A 23,986-nucleotide genomic window follows, 5' to 3' on the forward strand; every position below is an offset into this window, starting at 1 on the left:
TCATGCTTGGTACAGGTCTTGTTCAAAAAGCCATAATGAAAGTCTTAATAAGCCATCTGCATGTTGTATTCAGTCATTCAGCATTTGGGAGGTGGGAAGGGCATGTATGTCTGGTGCCAGACAATGTCATGTATGTGACTCTTACTCTCATTGGTCCCTTTCATATTAAGTACCCAGCTGTCTTCCGGACACACTGTGGCTGTGATGGGCATCGACTTCACACTGAGGTACTTCTACAAGGTTCTGATGGATCTCTTACCAGTTTGTAACCAAGATGGTGGCAACAAAATAAGGTAAGCCCTCCAGGGAGACTACTTCTTGTCTACTGCCAAAATGAGACCAAATCAGTATGAGGTGTGAACCGCATCAAGACAAGAGATTGAGTTTATGGTTTACTGTCCTATTAAGGCAGGTTTTTATTGTCTTCTTTCCCCTGCCCAGCTCTCTGCCTGAGCACATGCGTGCACACACACATGCACACATGTAGAGTTCAGACGCTAACTAAAGGTGTCTGAGACAAGCTCCCCAATTCATGACTCCGAACACCAGGGTCCCTGGCCTATGAGCTTTGGAGGATTCTGTTGCAGTAAATTAGTTAAAGCACTTCAGCTCCCTGCATGCTGCACCCACCCAGGAATTCTCTGGATTTGTGAATGAAAGACAGACATACATACATACATACAGACACACACACACACACACACACACACACACACACACACACACACACACACACCAGCTAATTTTGATATGCCTAGACTAGCTCAATAGCTGGGCAATTCTAAACCTTCCCACAGCTAGCACACACTTCCCTCCAGTATTCCTGGCTCAACACTTTCTAAATCTATATTTTATTTTTGCTGCCCTATTACCTTCTGGGCAGCCCTCCATAGGGCCGCATTCCCTTTCTACCTACATTGTTGGAGGCTTTCTCTCCTGCAACTCTTAAATCTGAACCTTCTCCCTCTGAGTCATGGCGATTCTCTCCTTCCCCTCTTTCCTGGTTCCTTGGTTTGCAATCAAAAAGTCCCGCCCTATCTCCCTGCCCAGCCAATGGCTGTACAGCATGTCTCCCTGTCCAGCCAATGACCATACAGCAATCGCAGCCAGCTCAGGGCAGGGACCCTCAGGTCTGGAATCAAGGCTTTTGGGAGCTGGAACAAGACAAAGCATTAGAACCAATTCCCAACAAGTTTCTGATTAGCGGTACGTGCAAGTGCACTGAGCTCTCCATGAGTCTCGGCAATCGCAAGACAAAGTGCTTTTCCCCCTGAGCCATCTCCCCAGCCTTCCTTTCTTTCCTGTTTTGAAGGTGCATGCTGTTTACTATTTGGCCAAGCAGACATGACACCCAGCAAGAAGAATGGCATAGGGCCCCAAAGTTGTTTCTCTAGGAGCCAGTGATCAAGTCTCCCTCAGCACTGGCATTGGGAAGACCAGAAGACACTCTCTCTCAGGCAGCACTTTTGATGTTAACTTAGTCATTAAGCCAATCTTCGTGAAATGTCAGCTGCTTAGACCACACTTTTTACATTTTTCCCAGAAAGAGGCTCACAGAACTATGAAACTCTGCCTCCTGGATTTCAAAAGAAAATGTCTGATCAAAGCAAGGGCATTCCCTTGATTCAGTGCAGGCTGCTTTTAAAAATAGCTTCTTAGTTTGGTCTTGTGCTCCACGCTTCGTGCCACTGTTGAATTTCACACTGGTGCTTGATGGGCGCGTTCAGGGATCCTGGCCGCTGCTCTGACTAATGCTCAGGGGAGCAAAGCAGAACGTAGTCTTGATTAAAGTGGTTGTAGCGCTACGTAATGTTGCTACAGTATTTTTTATATGTACGGAGTGCTTTACTTTGTTTATGACTGTGTCTGTAAATAGCATCCTCCTTTGTAAAATATTTCATGTTCCTCACACAGTTGGATTAAGTGGGCACATCCTCCATGATAGTGGTTAGGTCGTGACACCTTTGGGAGGTCAAATGACCTTTTCATGGGGGTCACCTAAGACCATCAGAAAACAGATATTTACATTACAATTCATAATGGTAGCAAAATTACAATTATGAAATAGCAATGAAAGTAATTTTATGGTTGGTGAATGACCACAACGTGAGGAACTGTACTAATGGGTCACAGCATGAGGAGGGTGAAGAACCACCACTGTATGAAATGTATAGGTGACCACGGAGCAATGTGTTCTTACTATAACCCGGAGGCCAGATAGTTCATCACCTCAGGAAAAATGTGTCTATTTGCCAGAGAGCCTGCCTTTATTTCTCCCCCAAAAGTCTGCACAAGTGCTGTTTGTTTTAAGGCAGGTATATGCAAGTGTTCTTTGAAAGCATGGTTGCCGTTTGTATGAATAACAGACCTGTTTTGGTGCAGGTGCTTCATAATGGAGGACAGAGGTTATCTGGTAGCTCATCCAACCCTCGTTGACCCCAAAGGTCATGCACCTCTGGAACAGCAACACATCACCCACAAGGTATTCCCTGCCCAAGAGGGTCACCTCCATTCTGCAACAGCCTGGAGTGTGTTAAGTGACACTTGTCTTCTGTCTTGTGGCCTTGTCAGGAGCCCCTGGTAGCAAACGATATCCTGAACCATCCCAACTTTGTGAAGAAGAACTTGTGCAACAGCTTCAGTGACCGGACAGTGCAGAGATCTTACAAGTTCAACACCAGCCTGGTGGTAAGCCATGTGCGAGCGCCTTCATGGGCAGAATAGTGTGTGTGCCTGTTTCATTGCCTTGGAGTTACAGAACCGTGGGGTGAGCCAAGGTCTTTAGTAAAACTCTCCCTGTGATAATTTTAGGACAAATGGCCAGGATGGGGCAGGTATTGTCTGAAGGTCACAGGGTTGGTACTCTGGTTTGATTGACACACCAACTGCATTAGTTATGGTTCCCTAGAGCAGTGGCTCTCAACCCATGGGTTGTGACCCCTTTGGGGACTCAAATGACCTTTTCACAAGGGTAGTATATCAGGGATCTTGCATATCAGATATTTACATTACAATTCATAACAGTAGCAAATCGTAATGATGTTAAGTAGCTACAAAAATAATTTTATGGTTGGGGGTCACCACAACATGAGGAACTGTATTAAAGGGTCATGTCATAGCATTAGGAAAGTTGAAAAACACTGCCCTAGAGGGACAGAATTTATACAATGAATATATATAGAAAGAGAAAGAAGATTTATTAGAATGGCTTACAGATTGTGGTCCAGCTAGTCCAACAATTGCTGTCTACCAACAGAAGGTTCAAGAATCCACTATTTGTTCAGTTCCTGAGACTGGATGTCTCAGCTAGTCATTAGTACATGCTAGAATTCCAGAAAAGTAGATCCTAACTGCAGTGAAGGAATAGACTTGTGAGTGAAAGCAAAAGCAAGCAGGCAGGCAGGCAGGCAGAGAGAGACAGAGACAGAGACAGAGAGAGACAGAGACAGAGAGAGAGAGACAGAGACAGAGAGAGAGAGAGAGAGAGAGAGACAGAGAGAGAGAGAGAGAGAGCTTCTCCTTCCATGTCCTTCATGAAGATGTGGCCCAGAGTCAAAGTGGATCTTCCTACCTCAAAAGATGTGGATTAAAAGTGGATCTTCCCTGGATCCGATATCCAGGTTAAAAGTGGGTCTTAACACTTCAAATGATTTAATTAAGGGAAAAAAAACCCTCAGAGGTATTCCTGGGCTTTAATTAATTCCAGATGTAGTCAACTTGATGACTAAGAATATCGATCACACCAACCCATCCCTTATCCCTTTGAAGTTTCTGCTGAGGGCTGTTCCTGTTCTCTGTACAAAAGTCTGTGGTTCTCTGTGCTCCTGTCTCCTAGATATGATTGGGCTGCCTGAATCCCAAAAGTCCTCCATCACCCATCATGTTAGATGGGGAGTTTTCTGGAAATCATCCTGAAAGCGTTTTTATGTTTGTTTTTGTAGCTTACAGTGTTCTTCAGAATTTGAATTGCTGCTTAATATCTAATATGTTTTTAAAAGTTTGTAGATGGTCTTACCTAGGAAAGAACAATCCTTGGTGAGAGGAGGGAGAGAACTAACATTCGAAAACTCATTCACAAAGGGGCAAGTTGTTAATTTACATAGGCATTTATGTATCTCAGTCATTACGTGCATAGCATAATTTTGGGGGCTGGAGAGATATGCCTCACCAGTTAAGAGCACTGGTTGCTCTTCCTAGGTTTCAATGCCCAGCACCTACATGGTAGCTACAACTGTGTGTAACTCCAGTCCTCGGAGATCCAGTGCCCCACACAGACATACATGTAGGCAAGACACCAATAGACGTAAAAGGAAAAGAAATTAATATCCAAGGAATAAAAGGATAATAACTTCAACGTGCTGGATTAACTTGAATATCTTAAACTAAATACTCTGAAGTTGACTGTGAAAAGCAAGTGCCCAGCGGAAGGAGGCATTTTCAAGTACCACATCCATGTCACCACATCCATGTCACCACATCCACGCCACTTCAGCATCACTGTTGCAATGCTCAGACAGGTTTTCTATGCATGCACCTAGTTCATTCCTACAATGGTTTCTCAAGTCCACACAGGCAAAGCCACAAGATCGAAGTAGAAATACTTCAGAATGGCATGTTTTAGTTGAGTGGGAATTAGGATTTCTTTGCTGTTACTTTCTAAGTTGCATCGTGTGTGGATGTACATATAGCACACATGTAGAGGATACACAACCATTTACACGAGTCAGTTCTCTCTTTCCACCATGTTGATCCCCAAGATGGAGCTCAGGCTGTCAGTCTGGGTGGCAGGTACCTTCACCCACTGAACTATCTCACAGGCCAGGAATAGGTAATTTCTTTTCTTTTTATTTTTTAAGATATATTTATTTTATGTATGTGAGTACACTGTGGCTGTCTTCAGATACACCAAAAGAGGGCACTGGATCCCTATTACAGATGGTTGTGAGCCACCATGTGGTTGCTGGGAATGAACTCAGGACCTCTGGAAGAGCAGTCAGTCAGTGCTCTTAACCACTGAGTCATCTCTCCATACTGATAGATAATTTCTTAGCACCTGAACTTTTCTCCCTGAATGAAGCTGGAGCATTCTGGACAGTGAAGCTTATCTCACAATAAGCCCATATCACTGTATGTCCTAGCAGCAGTTGTCTTCCACACAGGACAAAACTCCTCCAGAACCCTCTCCGTGCCACAACCCTTGAATATGGGCTCCTGGTCATGCACATTTTAAGAAATGAATGACATGGACTCTGGTGTGAGTTGGAATAACTTTCCTAGGTTATTTGATACACATGCAGAAGGATGATTATTACATGACATTATCATACAACTTTTGAGTTTTTGTGGCCCTCCTAGAGGCTGCCCATTCTGTTTCCTAGCTATGGAATGAAGGAAAAGAAGGCTTAGTTCAGTTTCAATGTTGCAGAAGCAGGAAATCAAACATCTCTCAGAGAACCTCTATGTTTCAACCGTGTTTTATCCTAGGAAGCAGAAAGGTTTGTTAACCAAAAGAAAGAAGCGGGCAGCTCTTGGCTATTTAGATTTGCTTTTGAAACAAATTCACAACTCTGACAAAAGCAACCAAAAGGACAAGTGTTCATTCTGCCATACAGCTCAAGGGTGAAGTCTATCATGCTGGAGAAGTGAAGGGCATAGGAGACTATTAAAGTAACTGGTCACACTGCATCCACAATCAGGAGACAGCAAGCACAGTTGCATGAACTATAGTTGCTGCTACTCCATTCCCTTTCCCCTTTGACACAGTCCAGGATCCATCTAGGGAATGGTGCTGCCCACAGTGGGTTGGTCTCTCTACCTCAATAAAGTCAAGCTAATCTCCCCACACACTAAGTGATAGTAACACTAACCAACAATGGTGTTACCTTTTTTTTTCTTATGATTATAAAACTAGGAGCTGGAGAGATGGCTCAGCAGTTAAAAACACTTGTTGCTCTTCCAGAGGTTCTGGAAGAGTTCGATCCTTAGCACTCACATGGCCTCACAGACATCTGTAATTCCAGTTTTAGGGGATCCGATACCCTCTTCTGGCCTCTAGAGACACATGCATGGTACACAGGCACTACACCCATGCACATAAAATTGAAAAATAAAAATAAACATAATAAAATTAGCTATGAAAATTTATATTTATGTAAGTATAGATAAAAGATAATATATACTATTGAATGAAAATTATATCTAACTAATAGAACTGTTTGTAATTTTTTTTCTCACCAAAGTGAGGAAAAACACGTTTTTCTTTTAACAAGCAATGCTCACTAAGCCACATTTTAAATTATGGCTGTAGGAGAGATGTCTCAGTGGCTATGAGCTCTTACTGCCCTTTCATAGAACCCAAATTTGGTTCCCAGCACCCAGGGATCCAATACTCTATTCTAACTTCCAAACACACACACACACACACACACACACACACACACACACACACACACACACACACATCTTTTAAAAATACTAAAAGTGCTGAACCATGTGATGCTTTTATAATCTGTCTTTTCTGCAAGAAGGCCAGGTGGTGGTAGTACATGCCTTTAATCCTAGCAACTGAGAGGCAGAGGCAGGAGGATCTCTGGATTCCAGGTCAACCTGTGAGATAGAGCAAGTTCCAGAACACCCAGGGCTACACATAGAAACTCTAGAAGACCAAAGAGGCAGGGATAAGTCTTTGCACTGCTGCCTTTCATCTTTTTCTTAGGGGGATTTGACAAACCTTGTGCATGGCAGCCACTGTTCTAAATACCGCCTGACAAGGATCCCAGGAACCAACGCGTTTGTCGGCATCGTCAATGAGACCTGCGACTCTCTTGCCTTCTGCGCTTGCAGCATGGTGGACCGTCTCTGTCTCAACTGTCACCGGTGGGCTGGATTCTGTTCTTAGACTGTTTAATATTTTAACTAATGCCAGGCATTTTGAGCAGAAGGGGTGGGGGTGTGTCCTGGGGAAGAGAAGTCCAGGTTTATAGAAGCCTTTAGATCTATGCTGTTCCAGTCACCACGGCTGTGGGTTCAGGCCAAATGCAATTTAAATCTTTGGCCATGGCTTCATTTTCACCATCAATTGTAACTTGCAAAGGTTTTTTATTTTATCTTAATCCTCTGGTGTGTGTATGATATACATGATACATCTGCTGATACCTACCTCTGACTAGTAATTCTGTTTGCATTTCAGAATGGAGCAAAATGAATGTGAATGTCCTTGTGAGTGCCCCCTGGAGGTCAATGAGTGTACTGGCAACCTCACCAATGCAGAGAACAGGTAAAAAATGTGTGTGTGTGTGTGTGTGTGTGTGTGTGTGTGTGTACACACGTACACACGCACGCGTGAATTCTCTGCGTGATCATTATCATATTTTCTGTAAATTTGTTCTGGGTTAAGGGTGTACAAAATTGCTTTGTTCTAATGCGGAACCTAATCATTAAGCCAGATTTCAAATAATGTCTCCCTTGAGGTTCAAATATATATGCTGTGAGATAGTAAGACTGTATGTTATATTAGATGGTTCTGTGGGTAAAGTTCTTGTTGTGCAAACGTGTAGACTTGAGTATAAGTCCCCACACCCCTGTAAAAGCCAGGCAGTGACATGTGCCTGTAACCCTAAAACTCCAGGGAACAGACAGGCAGATCCCCAGGGCTTACTGATCAATCTAGCCAAACCATAGTGCTCTAGCTTTGGTGAGAGACAGTGCCTCAAAAAATAGAGAACAATACAGACTCCCAACGTAATAAAAATAAGCCATATGAAAATCATACATGTCAGGTATTTTATCTACATTGAGTACATTTTTAACTTAATTCTATGATAAATATATGAATCCATTCACATGTGCACAGATATATGTTCATACATGAAATGGTGTTATTTACATTATTGATACATTCTTAGTGATTAGGCTAGATCCCTTCCCTAAAACCTAAAGGAAACACATAGCATTGTGTGTATGTATAAAGCAACACAATACATATTTGTTAAAAATAGAGAAAGGTGTCTAAAAGGGACCCTCAACTAGTCACAGTTTTACCCCAGACAAGTAAGAGTGGGAGTTGTGTCCACAGAAGGTTGAGCACAGTTTGGCTCTGTCCTGTTGAGAATTTTGGTATCGTAGAGGTGTGTGTGTGTGTGTGTGTGTGTGTGTGTGTGTGTGTGTGTGTGTATGCGTGCTTATAAACACGTGTATTATTTCTATTGTATACTAATATAAACAAATTAAGCAATCTGGTAGTTAAATGAATTGACCCAAGGTCTCACTGAGTAGCAAAGCAACCTAAACAAATATAAAAACTCCGTTTTCTCTGACATTATCAAGGACCTAGGTGTTTGGAATATGGGTGCCATTGAGCCTAACCTCCAGATTTGCTTCCTGCATAGAAACCCGAGCTGTGAGGTCCACCAGGAGCCAGTGACATACACAGCTATCGATCCTGGCCTGCAAGATGCCCTGCACCAGTGTGTCAACAGTCGATGTAACCAGAGGATGGAAAGTGGGTAAGATACTTGCCTGAAAGCTGGGCATGGTGGGACACGCCTTTAACCCAGCACTCGGAAGGCAGTGGCAGAAGAATCTTTGTAAAGCCAGACTGGTCTACAAAGTGAGTCCAGCACAGCCAAGGAAACCTGTACCATGAGCCAATCCCCCTCCTTACACACACACACACACACACACACACACACACACACACACACACACAGAGGGAGACAGAAAGACCTTGAGATCAGTGCTCAGCAAACCCACTGAGCATCTGCAGCTAGTGTTCTCATCCCCACTCTTTATTCTTTAAGGATATGTCCTTTGTGGGGAGGAAGGATGGTTCTTACACCCTGAGCCTTTTGTCTCCCAGATGGGATCTTTTATTCCCACTGGTTACAGGTATTTGACCCTTGCTGTAGGCTGAAAAGGGCCTCTGCTATGTGTAGGAGGTCTTTTTGTTTTACTAAGCAAAGAGCAAGAGATGTTGCAAGGGATTAGGCTGTCCCAGGATTCTGCACAGGACCCAGCAGCCATTGGGTTCTCTGGGGAGTATTTCAGAGCTCATTAGTTTTCCCTTCTTAGAGAGCAGATCTGCTCCAGGACAGCTCTGAGAACTAACAGCCCTGTGTCTGCCCACCCCCTGCTGTGGGCTGCTTCCCCTCTGGGTGTTTCGGACTAGGCTTGGTGCAGTGGCTCTGCAGATCTGGGGAAGGGGGATTACTTCTCTCTGGCTGCTGGTTGTCATGTGATCAGGCAAACTGAGGGCAGGTCAGCCTCATGTTTGGTCCAGGTGAAGATTGTTAATCACAGTGATTAACATAGGTCATCGTGCTACCTTTAGGAGTGGGCAGCACTGCCACTGGTGTGATGTCTTAGGAGTGTCAACCATGCACGCAGCCCAGGAGGAAATTGCTTTTAAATTGACTACTCTTTTCCTGAATGTATTTGTCTATTATTTTCTTCCTTTAAAAAAAATAATAATGACCACTCACATGGAGCATGTTAGACCCAAACCGAACAACCCTGGGGCCATTTGCCTTTGATCTTCTGAGATGGCTTTGAATAAGACCACACTAATTCACATGTGGAGGTTGTAAGGCAACGCAAAGAATACTTGGCCTTCTCTCATTTCCAAGTGGCCAAGAGGCATGCAATAGCCACCCCCAGGTAAAGGACTGCTATCCCCACTTGACAAGGAAAGGGGCTTGACTGGCAGTTGTTCAGGCAGGAGCCTGTAGGGACTTGAGATGCATCCAAAGGCCAGCTTACCTGTCCTCCTGTTCCTACTGTTTTCTTAAACATTGTCAACCTGCCAGGGACTGTTTCGGAGTGCTGGACTGCGAGTGGTGCGTGGTGGACAGTGACGGAAAGACTCACCTGGACAAATCCTACTGTGCGCCCCAGAAAGAATGCTTTGGAGGGATCGTGGGAGCCAAAAGTCCCTACGTTGATGACATGGGAGCCATCGGTATGTTGATTAGGGACCCATGGTGATTTGACCCTTGAATGCAATTTTCTGCCTGTATCCTGGGACCCAAATCTTTATCATCCTCTGCCCAACTCCCCTGATTCATTTGCCCAGTCATCCCTAGTTAAAAAAAAAAAAACAAGGCAGATAATTACCTTCAGAGCTGGCTACACACACTGTGCGGTGAACAGCCAACCATGCTGCCAAATTTTGCAAGCCTGGAATTCATTCCCATGAAACTTATTTTGAGAAACTCTGGCCTGATTTCCACATGGCTGAACTCCGGAGTCCGCTTGAATGTGCATCCCAGCTGTCAGAAGCACAGGGCCTGCCTTGCTGCCTGCCTGTCTGTGGTGTGCTATTTCATCCTGAAGCCTCCCCTTCTCCCTTTCCTTACCACCTTTACAAGGGGGGAGTCTTCAGTTAGCCATCGCTGTTTAGGGTACTGGGGTCAGCAGACACCAGGGCTACTCAGCATTGCTATAGCAGCTTAGGGAGTGGACGAGGACAGCATAAGAAGAACCTCTAGGCTCAGGCTACCTGTCCTTGAAGATACTACCAAAGAGTCTATTTCTCATTAGATTTTTTTATTTAACAGTATCATCCCAGGCTCAGCACCACACCCTTGCTCTTAGCTGGCAAATTTGAGTCACCATATTTAAGCTGCTAGTGAACGTAGATGTTTCTCATCATGGGATTCAGTTGTGGCCCAAACCTACTAAGGGCTGAAAAAAATAAGTCAAAATGTTTTCAATTCACTCGGCCTGCTGAATATTACATAACTTAACAGACCAGTTCACCGCAGAGTTCTGGTTCCTTAACCCTTGGGAGCCCCATGGCTGATGGGGCACTGCCGTAGCTTGTATCAAGAGAGGCTCCTCCATATTACAAGCCGAGGGAGAGTTCAAGATTCCAAAGCCCATGCCCTTTTAACTGAATGCTTCATTACTCTTATATCTGACAAATTAGTCAAATCATCACAAATTTGGGACCATCCGTGTCTTGCTTCTTTTTTTTTTTTTTTTTAAAGATTTATCTTATATATGTGAGTACACTGTTGCTGTCTTTAGACACACCAGAAGAGGGCACCAGATTCTGAGACAGATGGTTGTGAGCCACCATGTGGTTGCTGGGAATAGAACTCAGGGCCTCTGGAAGAGCAATCAGTGCTCTTAACCACTGAGCCATCTCTCCAGTCCTGTATCATGCTTTTTAATGTCTGCCCATTTAACTTGACTGAAGGGAGGCTATCTTCTCTCCTGTGGGGATGTGGGGTTGAGCTCTTGTGTTACCGCTGAACCAGGCAATGGCACAATACTTCAAAGGGTTATTTTCTGTGCTTATAGGAGGCTAGACCTCTGCAGCTTGCTCTGTGAACCACAGACTTAGGTACTTCGTGTCTCTTAGCTCATGTGTGCTTCAAAGAAGCCCACCTCGTCTCTCTCTCCCAGGTGCTGTTGCCTCTTGGTGCGTAGCCAGGACTCCATCAGCACAAGCAATGCATGTGTGTAAGCAGTTTTAATCTGCTCACAGCATTTGCAGCAGCCCTTAGTATCCATGCTCTCGCTCCGTGTCACAACCAACATTTAAGAACCATGAATGAAACGAAGCCTCCACTCCCACACTCTGGTGTGTCAGTGAGGAATTTAGAGAGCAGCACAGCTATCCACCAAACCCTTCCTCTCAGCTCCTTCCCCTCTTACCACCCTTGCTCCACGCCGACCTCCCCCTGCGCTTGGGGGATGCTGACACGGCACTTCTGTTGGTTTCTTCCCTCAAGGTGATGAGGTGATCACACTGAACATGATTAAGAGCGCCCCAGTGGGCCCTGTGGCCGGAGGGATCATGGGCTGCATCATGGTGCTGGTCCTTGCCGTCTACGCTTACCGCCACCAGATCCATCGCCGGAGCCACCAGCATATGTCTCCTCTTGCTGCTCAAGGTGAGTGCGGAAAGCTCTGATAGGTCGTTCAGCGGTGATTTGTTAGGAAAACGTATCAGCAGCATGACGACGCCTGAAGTGCCCAAAGCCTGCTTTCTAATTTAGTGACTAAACTCCACATGCCCCATTTTGATTACTCAGAAAATACTGGGCCCTTTCCAGGTGCTACCAACATCCTCATCCCTCACACACTCCATGGCCTACTTCCCTCATAGGCTAAACTGGGCAGCTGGGCGCTGACAGAATGTGTGTCAGCATGCTGCCCTGGCAGGTCTGAACCCAAGCGTATCAGAGACCCCTGGATCATTATTAAGATCAATCAAGAATATGAATCCATGGGTTGGGGATTTAGCTCAGTAGTAGAGCGCTTGCCTAGCAAGCGCAAGGCCCTGGGTTTGGTCCCCAGCTCCGAAAAAAAGACAAAAGAAAAAGAAAAAAAAAGAATATGAATCCATTCTATTGCATTCCTGCACAGAGTATGACTGATCACGTCGGAAAAATCAGATCTCTCCAAACAGGATAAGTCATAGAAGCAAACTCCAGAAGAGTTGGCCTATAATCATGACCTTGTTGCCAAAGCTTTGAGTCTGCCATCTGTACTCAAAACCATCCCCACCTTCCCGAAGTCCCCAGAGATATGTCAGCCCTCTGCGAAAGCAAACTCAACTCACAGGTGTCCCAGCCACGTAACTCAGCTTGAAGGACTAGTGACAAGTTAGATGTTGCTATGACGACAAACCTGACACAGCACAGCCACGGAGATCTACCTGCCTGGGATTCAGCTAGACCCAGGGTGGCCCACATCCAGGGTGGCCTTGTGCCTGGCTATATGCAGCTCCTCAGCGTTTTCTCAGAAAAACCCCACTTCTTCCATTTATGCGCATGATAGAAGATTAAAGATGAGTTAGTTGGTCTCTATCCGTTTCATCTCTTTCTCCAGAGCTCAAGTCCAGATGCTCCTTCCTTAGTCTCTGGTTCTTCCTTTGTCTCTGCCTGCCTCTGTACCGGACAGGGGCATCATCAGTTCATTCTCTTGCAAGCTCACTATTTTATTTCATTTTATTTTACCTTTACAAGGGACTGGGCATAAAACCCAGCACTCAGTTGAGGCGAGCTTTCTCCCACTCTGCTCCACCCTCTGCCCTAAACTCATTCTTGACGGAATGCTGTCACCTAGCCATCAAACCAGCACTCAGCGGGGTACTAAAGCCAGTGATTTTGTTTGATTAAATAGTCATGTTTCTCCCTTTTTAATGATGGACAGAAATGTCAGTGCGTATGTCCAACCTGGAGAATGACAGAGATGAAAGAGAGGATGACAGTCACGAAGACAGAGGCATCAGTGAGTATCCGCCACCCCCTGCCTCACGTGTCAGCAGGAGCCTAATCCAAAATAAAGATTCCTTCTTATGTCCTTTTGGCTTGTATTAAATTTTCAGAAGCTCTGACATGGTGGATTTTTTTCCCTCCCCTTTTCACTAGCAATAACTGTAGGCCTCTGCTTTGTTTCAGAAAAATCTCAAAAGCCTCTTTTTTTTTTTTGTGATGTTATCTTTTACATTTTCTTTGGCCTAAAGCCTTTCTTCCTATTATTTTCCCAACATGCTGTTTTAGAAAGAGAATTTTCTAGAATATTTTTTTAGTCCCTTAATTAGTGTACTAAAAGAAGGGTGCTTTCTTTATTAAAAGAGACTTCTGTTGATGTTTAAATCCTTGGCCTTTAGCTGCCTAGACAGTGGCCTGCTGGTGTATATTGGGGATAAGTGGCTGAGTACCTGTCCCTGCGTCAGCCCTAAGCCAGCGCCCCCACCCCCATCCTTGGGATTCTTAAAAATGATTTATTCTAATTCCTGAAAGAATAACTCCTCCAACTTGTGAGTGGGAATGCTCAGAGCAAGGGGGTTGAAACCATGGAGGTACTGGCACAAGAATGACATTAATTGTCCGTGACGTCCCGCAGTCAGCAACACTCGGTTCATAGCTGCAGTCATGGAGCGGCACGCACACAGCCCGGAAAGGAGGCGACGCTACTGGGGCCGCTCGGGAACCGAAAGTGATCATGGTAAGATCTGGTCCCCCGGCATTAGAAGCCCTCTGGAGCCCGGGCTATGCCTGTGGGAGGTGGGCACAGCCTCTTTCTCTCCCTTTCTAATGTTCTGTACATAAGCTAACTATTTTGACATAGCCTCCCCACCCCAAAGGAAGCACCAAGCATGCCATGATCTGAGGAGAGTGTCCGGGCAGTTTTCGTCTGTTCCAGTACTTCCAGACACAGGCCAAAAGGCCCTGACCACACCGATTGCTTTCATGTTTTTCTCCATCAAAAATGTGGGGACTGGTGAGATGGCTCAATGGATAGAGTTTCTTGCAGCCAAACCTGATGACCTGAGTTTGATCGATGGGATCCACAGGATAGAAGGAAAGATCTGATTCCCACAAGTTACCTCTGACTGCCGCACATCACAGTACACAGGCACCACACACAAATAAGTGTAATTTTTTTCTCTGTGTATCCTTGGCTGTTCTGGAATTCACTCTGTAGACCAGGCTGGCTTCAAACTCGTCGAGACCTACCTGCCTTTGCCTTCCAGGCGCCAGAATTAAAGGTGTGTGCCACCACTACCTGGTAATAAGTAAAATTTTTGAAAGTGTGTTTTTGACACCTTTTTTCATAGCTGTAACCAGATACCTGGCAAAAACAACTTCAGGGAGGAATTATTCCTTTGGCTCATGGTTTAAGAGGCTCAGTTTGCTAAGCAACCAGATCGCTTAGGCCTGTATCTTGAGTAGAACATCATAGTGGCAGGGACAGTGGCAGAAGACAGCTGTGACCATCATAGCTGGGGTGGATAGAGTTAGGGGCACACACCATAAAATAGTCAGGGTACTATAAATCAGGAACAGTCACCAGTGACCCACTTCCTTCATCCAGATCTCATCTCCCAGAGTTTACAGAACTTTCCAAAATAGTGTTACTAGCTCTGAGTGTGTGTGTGTGTGTGTGTGTGTGTGTGTGTGTGTGTGTTCTTGTGTGTGTGTGTGTGTTTTTGTGTGTGTTTGTGTGTGTGTTCTTATGTGTGTTTATGTGTGTGTGTTCCTGTGTGTGTGTGTGTCTGTATACGTGTGTGTGTCAACATGAGGCTGTGGGAAACACCTCAAAATCTCACTGTCTCTAAAGGTTCACACTTTCAGTGTGAAGCCCCCTTAGGTCCCAGGACCCGTGTTGCTGATGTACCAGTGCTGGCGGCGGTGGCAGCAGCAGCAGCAGCAGAAGCAGCATATTCTTGGGTCATAGACAAAGCTAGGCTGTCTTCTAGTGTTGGCCACTCCATCTCTGGCGGTGTCTTCCAGGCTCAAAGGCTTTGATGAAGAGCCATTTACACTGAGCCTGGACAGAGTTGTGGATGTACATTAACTGCAGAAAAGCCAAGCAGAAGTCCCATATCCTGTTCCAAAGATCTGCCACAGAACAGGGCCTCTCACATTCTTGGTGTCTCCTAGCTCCTTGTCTCTGGAACGGCAGGTGTGTCAGGTCTGTGAGCCTCACTGCCACTATCAACCAAAAACAGAACCAGAGTGAAAGAACGCTTTATTGGTAAAGCTAGTAAGTCTTTGAATATGGTTAGATAATTACTTGAACTTTTTTTTTTTAATCTTGGCTTTTCCCACACCTATCCTGAAAAGAAGAAAAAAGCCTTCAAACACTGTGTCTCTGTTTATATGCAAAAAGCAGAGGAGATGACATACCTCCAAGCGACCAATAGCCCCCTGACACCACCTCAGCGATGCAATCGTCCTTTGGAAGATGTGAGATGCTGCAGCCCAGCCTAGTAAATCAGAGGCTGTGTATTGAGCTTTGAATGACACTGTTCCCCCTGACTGAACAGAACCTTCAAGTTTCTATGGAGAACCGAGGCAGAACTTAAATTTTTCAGTTTCTTGGCTTTCTGCACCTCCCAGCCCCCACCCTCTGCAAAAGAATCCTTTGAACCCATGTAAGTTCTTCTGCTAGGTCACTCTGTGCCTTCTCTTTGGAATACTAAGCAGGTTGGAGGGCTACTAGAGTTCAGCAGAAATAATCTCTTATTCAGCAGAAACACCAGCTCTCAGCTCTCCCTCTCCCATGGCATCCACACCAAATTAGGAGCTGGAGTAACAAAGCATTGCCCAGCTCCTTCCACTGTCTGAGTGATGCAGCGCGAAGCAGCAGCTTAGGTAAAGTGCACCGTGCAGCGAGGTAGGCATCGAAGGGCTCTCATCTCTTACTAATTGGATCTCTGTTGTCCCGGAGGAATAAAAATAGAGTTTCTCATGCAGACAGAATACACCACCAAAGGAAGTGGAAAGTGTTGATGGTGCCCAGATTCCAAATACATCATTAAATCAATGGAGCTTAACTGTAGGCCGTTGTATCCCTGAACCTGTACAGCATGTCATTAAAAGTGACCCGTCAAGTGGAGGGCACTGTCATGCCAGCAGGATAAAGTGTACATGCGCATTAAGGGAGAAAATAGAATTGATTGTTTTGTCAACATGGGTCTTGATTGGTGACCCCCTGTGTCATGTACTGGGCATGTCCTGTGCACTGGGCAATGTGGAGCTGGGAGAATAGCCCGGAGGCAAAGATGAGTTCACTTTAGAGTCCATCACTGCTTGTTTTTATAGCAAGCTGTTTAGACTCTAGTGAGCCATTTTAGTCCTTAGGTTCCTGATGCCAGCTATGGAAGCACACACATCTAATCCCAGCACTCTAGGTGCAGAGGCAGGCAGATCCTGTGATGTGGAGGCTAACCTGATCTACACAGAGAGTTCCAGGCCAGCCAGGGCTATGTACTCTGTCTTGAAAATAAATACACACATAAATAATAGGATTGGATTTTCTACCCATTAAAATTCTTGAGAAGATTTAAGGGGATAGCATGGTAGGAGCTTGGGGTTCAGGCTTATACCTGTGCTCCCTCCTCCCTGCTTATACTTTAGGGGAACCCAGAGTGAAGATGTATGTTCACAAACATGTATGTATGTATGTATGTATGTATGTATGTATGTATGTATGTTCCCATAAGGAGATAGATGCCCAGAGTGAACAAAGGAGAAAGGAAAAGTAGTTCATGATCCAAGGAAGGGCTGGAGCTCGGGAGAGAGCAGTGCCAGGGTTCTATGTTACACTGAATGTGTGTGTGTGTGTGTGTGTGTGTGTGTGTGTGTGTGTGTGTGTGTGTGTGTGTGATGCGCATGCACACACTCCTGATAGGTGCTAAAAGCCTAGGCCCCTGGGAAGCTGCATAGTGATGATGTTCCTAGAATTAAAATGTGCTGTTACTTAGAAACTTAAGGTTTCTTATTTATTTAGAAATAGTGAGGACATGTTTTAAAGTATAAGTTTTTTTTCCTTTGGTGCTGGGAGTCAACACTAGGATCTGGCTCATGCTAGGCAAATACTCTTGTGTTGTGAATACCCTAGCCACACCTTCATCTGTGTTCTAAGACAACTTGAAGCCACTGTTCTTGTCAGCAACGCATGAGCCTTTCCCGTTGAGCTACTTACTAAACAGCTCTGTAACCAGGCTGCATCTGCTTTGTCTCATCCTCCCCTTGAAAACAGCATGTTCTGTCTGATACCTCCTGGCTTGTTTTTAAGTTAAAAATACCAGCCAGCAAATGTTTATTTGCTCCTTGTGGGCTTATGTTGCTGCTGCTTCCTCATTAGAAACTTGACAACCGGGTTTAGACAGATATTTTTCCATATAGATGTGTGTTGAGCAACCTTTTCTCTTTGAAAATGGGATTTCTCCCTATCCTTGGTTGTTTCCAAAGTACTTTTTTCCAAGACAAATGAAAAGAAAACCTAGTCAAAAGCAGACCTTATCCTGGAGCTACCCTCCTGAAGTTACTCTCTGTGGCCACTAGATGGCGAGTGAGCCCCTGATGGAACTAGCACAAGTAGCAATGTTTCAGGAAGTGGAACCTAAACACGTAAGCAGAGCGCCAAACTACAGAAGCTAAATTGGAGCTTCTATTCCTCAGGGCTGCCTGGCCTCATTCCTAAAGTTGAGGCTATCTCCATAAATGCTTTCTACATATGCCTTTACAATTGCTGCCAGAGATCCTTTGTGTTTAAATAGCATTTTTTTTCCGTGATCCATGGTCAAGACCCTGTCTGTCCTTGTGCTCCCTTACAGTTCTCAGTACACAGCAAAACTTCCTGGCACCGAGTAAATGGTTACTTGTTGGATGAGAAAATGTGTCTGTGGGCTGGGGAGAAGGATCCGTGGTTTGCAAAGCGTTTGCTGCACGGGCGTGAGGACCTGAGTTTCCACAGAACCCACGCAACAAAGTCTGGCACAATGGCCCCATCTATAAGCCCAGAGTTGGCATCGTGAGATGGGAGGTGGAGGTGGGAGAATCCCCGGGAGCTTGTGGGAGGGCTAGACTGGTATATACAGCAGCAAACGAGACCCTGCCTCTATCAATAGGAGGTAAGGAACAACACTGGAGATTGTCCTTTCACCTGCACACACGCGCGCCCATACTCACACTACCACCACACACACCCACAAAAGCAGACGCAAAGAGAAAGAAAAGAGCACGCATCGTATCGCCTGCTGCCCTAACCCTTGCTGTGCCCTGGGGATTTCCATTTATGTCATTAAATACTAGGAAAGTGCCGAGTGAATGAAGAGTCTGTGCAAACGTTTCCTCACTTGCAGATACTGAGAGAAACCATTTCCGAGAGGGGGAAACTGTACTTTTGGCTCACAGTTTCACAGGTCTCAGTCCGTGCTTAGCCAGTCACACTAGTTCTGAGCCATGGCCAGGCAAACAAAGATGGCTAAGGGCATTGCGGAGTGAGGGTCATCTTTCCAGGGCAAGCCTCCAGTCACACACCTCCTCTGACTACACCCCACCACCTCCCACTAATGCTACATGGTCCGAATCCATCAAGGGAATCAATCCACTGATGAAGTTGGAACCATCTCGGCTGAGCCCCTTCCCAGAGCACAATGATCAACATCCAAGCCCCCAACACAAGAGCCTCTGGGGGCATCTCAGATCCAGACTCAGCGAGGCAAATAATTGCAGAGTATCTCTGGACTAAAAACCATTGAGTAGGAAAAAAAATGGATTTCCCAATCTTCCTAATTGTATGAGACTAGTATTTGGTATGCCAGGAAAAGCTCTGGGTAATGGAGAACACACCGATGTCATTACTTGGGGAATTATAGTGTGATCAGTCCCTTACTGTGGCACTCCGAAGTGAACAGAGATGAGACCCACCGGGGCAGCATTCAAGCCTAAATGCTTTGCTAATCAGCAGCCTCCTTGATATGCAAAGGACAGTGTGGTTCAGACATCAGCCGCTCTCAGAGCCTGGCCTGCTCTCACAATGTAGTCTTAACCCTGCCAAAGAGTGTAAATGGAAACACTTACTCTGACCCCTGTCCCTTAAAAGTGGAGAGAGGCATCACTGTTCCCTCCACTCTGAATCTAGAAACCTGGATCATCCACAGGGCCTCTAATCCCTTTACCTAGCAGGTCCATTTGGTCCCCAAGTTCTCTGCTCCTTCCCAGGAACAACCTCTTGATGGTAGGTAGGTGCTTTTCCAATTATTCACCGTCCACGTGAGGTCTGGGGTGCAGCCTCCAATTCTCTGAGCACCAGACCTCTGTCCAGATTATATTGACACCTAACCACCCCCAGTACCTGCCACTAAGTGCAGCTAGCGTTTTCACCCTGGCCTCAGCCTCCCTCCCATCAGCCTTGCCTCCATTCCCCATGACAAGCTTCTCAGCACTTCAACAAGGTAGCCAACCCTTTTTAGCGCAGTGGCTCACAACCTTCCCAAGGCTGCAACCCTTCGATACAGTTCTTCATGTCTTAGTGACCCCCCAACCATAAAATTATTCCATTGCTACTTTATAACTGTAATTTTGCTACTGTTGTGAGTGATAATGTAAATATCTGATAGGAGACCCCCAAATGGTCCCCTAAAGGGTGATGACCCACAGGTTGAGAACCACTGCTTCAGGGCTGTTGCTCAGAGTTATTGTATATGGTTGTGCCCTGCCAGCACCTGTGAGTGCCTTAACTGGTGGCTTCTGAGGCCTTTCCTCCTGCCTTGCTCCTGACAGCTTCTCCTGGTCCCTGCATCAAGGTGCACTCAGTGATAAGACGGTCAGCAGCAAACTCTGCCCTCCTTCCCCAACTTTGCTGAAGCCATGCCTGTTTCTCACTAGTTGTGTGTGTGTGTGTGTGTGTGTGTGTGTGTGTGTGTGTGTGTGTGTACACCAGCCTCTCAGAATCTAGACGGTCCCAAACAAAACAAGTCATGCCATCATCATCCTGACTCTAGTTCTAGCCTTACCATTTAACCACCCATACCTGGTTGCCTAGCAACCTCTACAGTCGGCCCTGTCCCGCTTTCCCTCATCCTTCAGTGGGCTGTGCAGTGACTTCCTATGTGTCTTCCTTGCCCTTTCCTCTATCCTTCAAACTGCCAGTAGGTCTCGCTGACCAGAGCATTCCTGGCTGGCCATGTATAGGGAAAGTGTGAACCTGTTGTCTACGCTAGCACACACATCATGCAATAACTTTAATTTACCTCTCCACTTCTCCTGTCTCTGCTGTCCGGCTACCTGCTAACACATGTCCAAGGCGTGTGGTGGAAGAATCATTTCTTCCATGCTTCTGGGGCTGGCCTCCTGTCTCTTCGCTTGTTTCCACTTTACCAAAGTCTTACTCACCCCCCTTAAAGTAGGATGACCCCTCCTTATTCCTTCAGTCAAGAAAAGTTAGTCCACCTTGCTTTCAGCTGAACCTCACCACCATCGTTCACCATGGTCTACATTAGAGGGAGCATCTATCTCTCCTGCTCAGTGTGAGTCCTTAAGGAAGGAAGACAAGGCTATTTCACTCGTCACCCCCTACCCCACTGTGGCTCACAGTAAAAGAGTGACCCAATGGCCTGTGCTCTTACTTGTCTCAAACACGGGTGGCTTATCTCCCTTTGCAGGACCAGGTTTTTGTCTGGGAGGTGACTCCAGTACCTTAGCAGAGTGACTTGTACCTAAGAGATGCCCAGTAAACCCCCCTCCCCCTGCACTGGACCGCTCCATCATTCTTCCAGTGGAGTTATGTTTTATTGAGGACCTAGATTTGCCTTTATTACTTTTGCACAGAGCAGGCATTTTTCAACCATGCAGCGCTCCCGCTTGTCTGAATGCAAGCACATCAATTTTGCAGTCACAAATGCGACTAGTCCCTACCCCTGGGTGAGGGCTGATTGACACTGAGGTGCCAGGAAGCTATTAATGAGCTGTCACTTCTCAATACATTTAGAATAGACTTTTTTTTTTCTTTGCAATATTTAAAAACATGCCAAGGTTCTTGGAAAGGAATCTTTTGATCAACTAAGGTACTTTCTTTTGAAACATGTATCACTTAGAATACTGAAAGGAATGAATCTTTAAACATAGCGAGCTTACACAGAGAATAGTTGATTCCTTTCTAGTTGCTCTGGGTTAGACAGGAATTTGATGTTTCAGTAAGCGCCGGAACCTTGGATGCGCTCCTACCATCCTCGAGCCACCTCCCTTCGACTGTGAGCATTGAGAGCGCAGCTGCTATGCAGGAGTCACTGACTGCATTTTGCTGGAGGCATGCGTTCCAGTGATAATGAGCTGGACCTGCGCTGATTGGCTGGACCCTCACTAATGTCACATGGGGATAACTGGTTAGATCCTCACCAATACTTCCTGGTGATGGTAGATCAGACCCTCACTGCCATCCCACAAGCATTTCAGCATTCAGCTCTTGCCCACCAGCCCCAACCAGCCTGTGCCCTGATCACAGTGTCTGAAGCTGCCCACTACCTGTCCGCTTTAGTAGTTTATACTATACAGGATACATCTCATTCTTCAGAAGCATGGGATCATGGCTCCAAGAGTGCCAGGATGGGTACCTGCAGATAATGGGGTGTATGGGGTGATCTCACAGTGTGGCTGTCACCAGCCTGGGGGTCTGGAGCAGTGACTCTCATTTCACCCCAACTTTCTCTGTTGTTCAATGTGGTTGTGTATTTATGGTTCCTTGTGTTTAGGAAAAACAAATAAACAACCCGTTTTTTTTCTCTAGCTTTCCTTAACATTAAAATACTTCAGCATCCTCTGGTGATGTGCACATGTTAGCACCTAAATATCACTAGCACAGGGCTGCACCCCCACCTCAGCCAGTCTGCTCTGTGTCCTGAGGCTATGTTGTTCCTTTTCTAGGGTACAGCACCATGAGCCCGCAGGAAGACAGTGAGAACCCTCCATGCAACAATGACCCTTTGTCAGCTGGGGTGGATGTAGGGAACCATGATGACGACTTGGACCTGGACACCCCGCCTCAGACTGCAGCCCTGCTGAGCCACAAGTTCCACCACTACCGCTCACACCACCCGACCCTCCATCACAGCCACCACCTGCAGGCGGCCGTGACAGTGCACACGGTGGATGCTGAGTGCTAACAGCCCTCCCTTCACCTCCAGAAGCAGGATGCTCTGAGGGAGAAAAGAAAATGAGCCGGCATACAGTCCTGTCACATCACACGCTTTGTCCAGTGTGGTTCCGCCGGCGTGGCTGCCTGCGGGCGTGTTTAAAAACTGAAACCACAAGGTCCTGTTTGTGAGAATCTGATGCTGGTTCTGTAATGTGGAGGGGGAGCCTGATAAACTGAGCTGCCGTGATGGAATGGGACAGTAGGCATACCTCCAACAGAGACACGTGGAGAGGGAACCGAGCCAGAGGAATGCTCCCAGCACCAGAAGCACTCAGCCCCTTAACTGGAAGAAAGCTGGAGCAGAGGCCAGGAACGTGGCACACCAGATGCCACCAGCTGCTGGATGGACTCCCACGTTTCCTAGCGGTACCTGGATGCCACCATAACTGTACAGAGCTCACCTTAAGCTCTAAATGATGCATCTCAAAATTTCTAAGTAAAGGATTATTTTTCTACTATTTATTGAACTTTCAAACTTTGTGGGGGGAAAGGAAACGAGAGATTCTCGGCCGTAACCCTGGCTGTTGTGTGTGATGATGTGGTTCTTTGACTAAGGAGTTGTGTTTCTTATTTAACTGGTGATCTGCCCACTGCCCTCATCCACCACCACCACCACCCCCAAAAAACTAGGGGGGAAATGAAGAAATCTTTCTCTGGCTTGTTTACTGTTACTTCCTGGGAAAAAAAAACTGTCATCTGCAATAGCATTCCCTCTTTGGAGGGGCAGTGATCCAAGACATTTTCAAAGAAACTTCATTCCTTTAGAATTCATTTCCACCTCCCATGCAATGGTTTTCCTTAGGTTTCTACGAAATCTAGTATTATAACCGTAGCCTTCCAGTTTAGGTAGGCTTGGGTTTATTCTTTGTTTTAAAGACTATAAATTTTAAAATGTCTCCGTTTTTACTCTGAGAATATTAAACAGGTAAAGGGGGACATTCTAAAATTGTGAAATTGTGGTTCTTAAAAGATTTCTTTTGAAATCACAGCTCAAAGCTGCTGCCACGTATCTACCAAACTGCTTTTGACTTCCACAGGGATTCATCAAATGGCTACTTGGACGTGGGGCACTGGGAATTTAAAGTAGTGTTCTAATTACAGTGATGTATTTTAGATTCACACTTCGTGATTCAAATATGTTATGAAGAAGTTCTTTGCACCATGTGTGTGGTAAATCTCCATTTATATATAGTTGGGAAAAAAATCACCGAATAATGTTTTAATCATAGGGTATCATGATATACTGTAAAAAATAAACATTGGGTCCTCAGCACTACAGAAAGTAAACTATATATGTGCTCCCCGGGAAGCCCTTCATACTGTGTATAAAGTTGCAGTCTAGTGAAATAAACTGTATGCAGTGGACAGCCGAGAGGCTGCCGTTATCTGACGTGCCTTTTCTCACTCCGCAGCCTAGATATCCTTTCAATATTCCAAACAACTTCAGGTCTCTTGACCACAAAGATATTGACAGGTTAAAAGAAAGAACATAAAAGTAAGTAAAACTATCCTGTGTGGTGGTTTAGGCTTTACAAGCTAAACTCAG

The 23,986-nt window shown here is 45.7% G+C and overlaps 1 protein-coding gene across 1 annotated transcript in view; it reads left to right on the forward strand.

Moving 5' to 3' along the window:
- The window catches only part of Cachd1 (cache domain containing 1), a 225,462-nt gene extending 202,362 nt beyond the window's left edge, over positions 1–23,100 (forward strand). The window contains exons 17-27 of the mRNA NM_001191758.1: positions 171–293; positions 2,383–2,482; positions 2,572–2,688; positions 6,716–6,876; positions 7,190–7,276; positions 8,388–8,504; positions 9,804–9,955; positions 11,736–11,897; positions 13,162–13,239; positions 13,858–13,959; positions 22,170–23,100. Of these exons, the coding sequence (NP_001178687.1) occupies positions 171–293; positions 2,383–2,482; positions 2,572–2,688; positions 6,716–6,876; positions 7,190–7,276; positions 8,388–8,504; positions 9,804–9,955; positions 11,736–11,897; positions 13,162–13,239; positions 13,858–13,959; positions 22,170–22,408 (1,438 nt within the window). The 3' untranslated portion in view covers positions 22,409–23,100. The remainder of the gene's footprint in view (positions 1–170; positions 294–2,382; positions 2,483–2,571; positions 2,689–6,715; positions 6,877–7,189; positions 7,277–8,387; positions 8,505–9,803; positions 9,956–11,735; positions 11,898–13,161; positions 13,240–13,857; positions 13,960–22,169) is intronic.
- The last annotated feature ends 886 nt before the right edge of the window (positions 23,101–23,986 follow it).

This window comes from Rattus norvegicus, chromosome 5 (assembly GCF_036323735.1).
Source record: "Rattus norvegicus strain BN/NHsdMcwi chromosome 5, GRCr8, whole genome shotgun sequence".
In the NCBI taxonomy this organism is placed as follows: domain Eukaryota; kingdom Metazoa; phylum Chordata; class Mammalia; order Rodentia; family Muridae; genus Rattus; species Rattus norvegicus.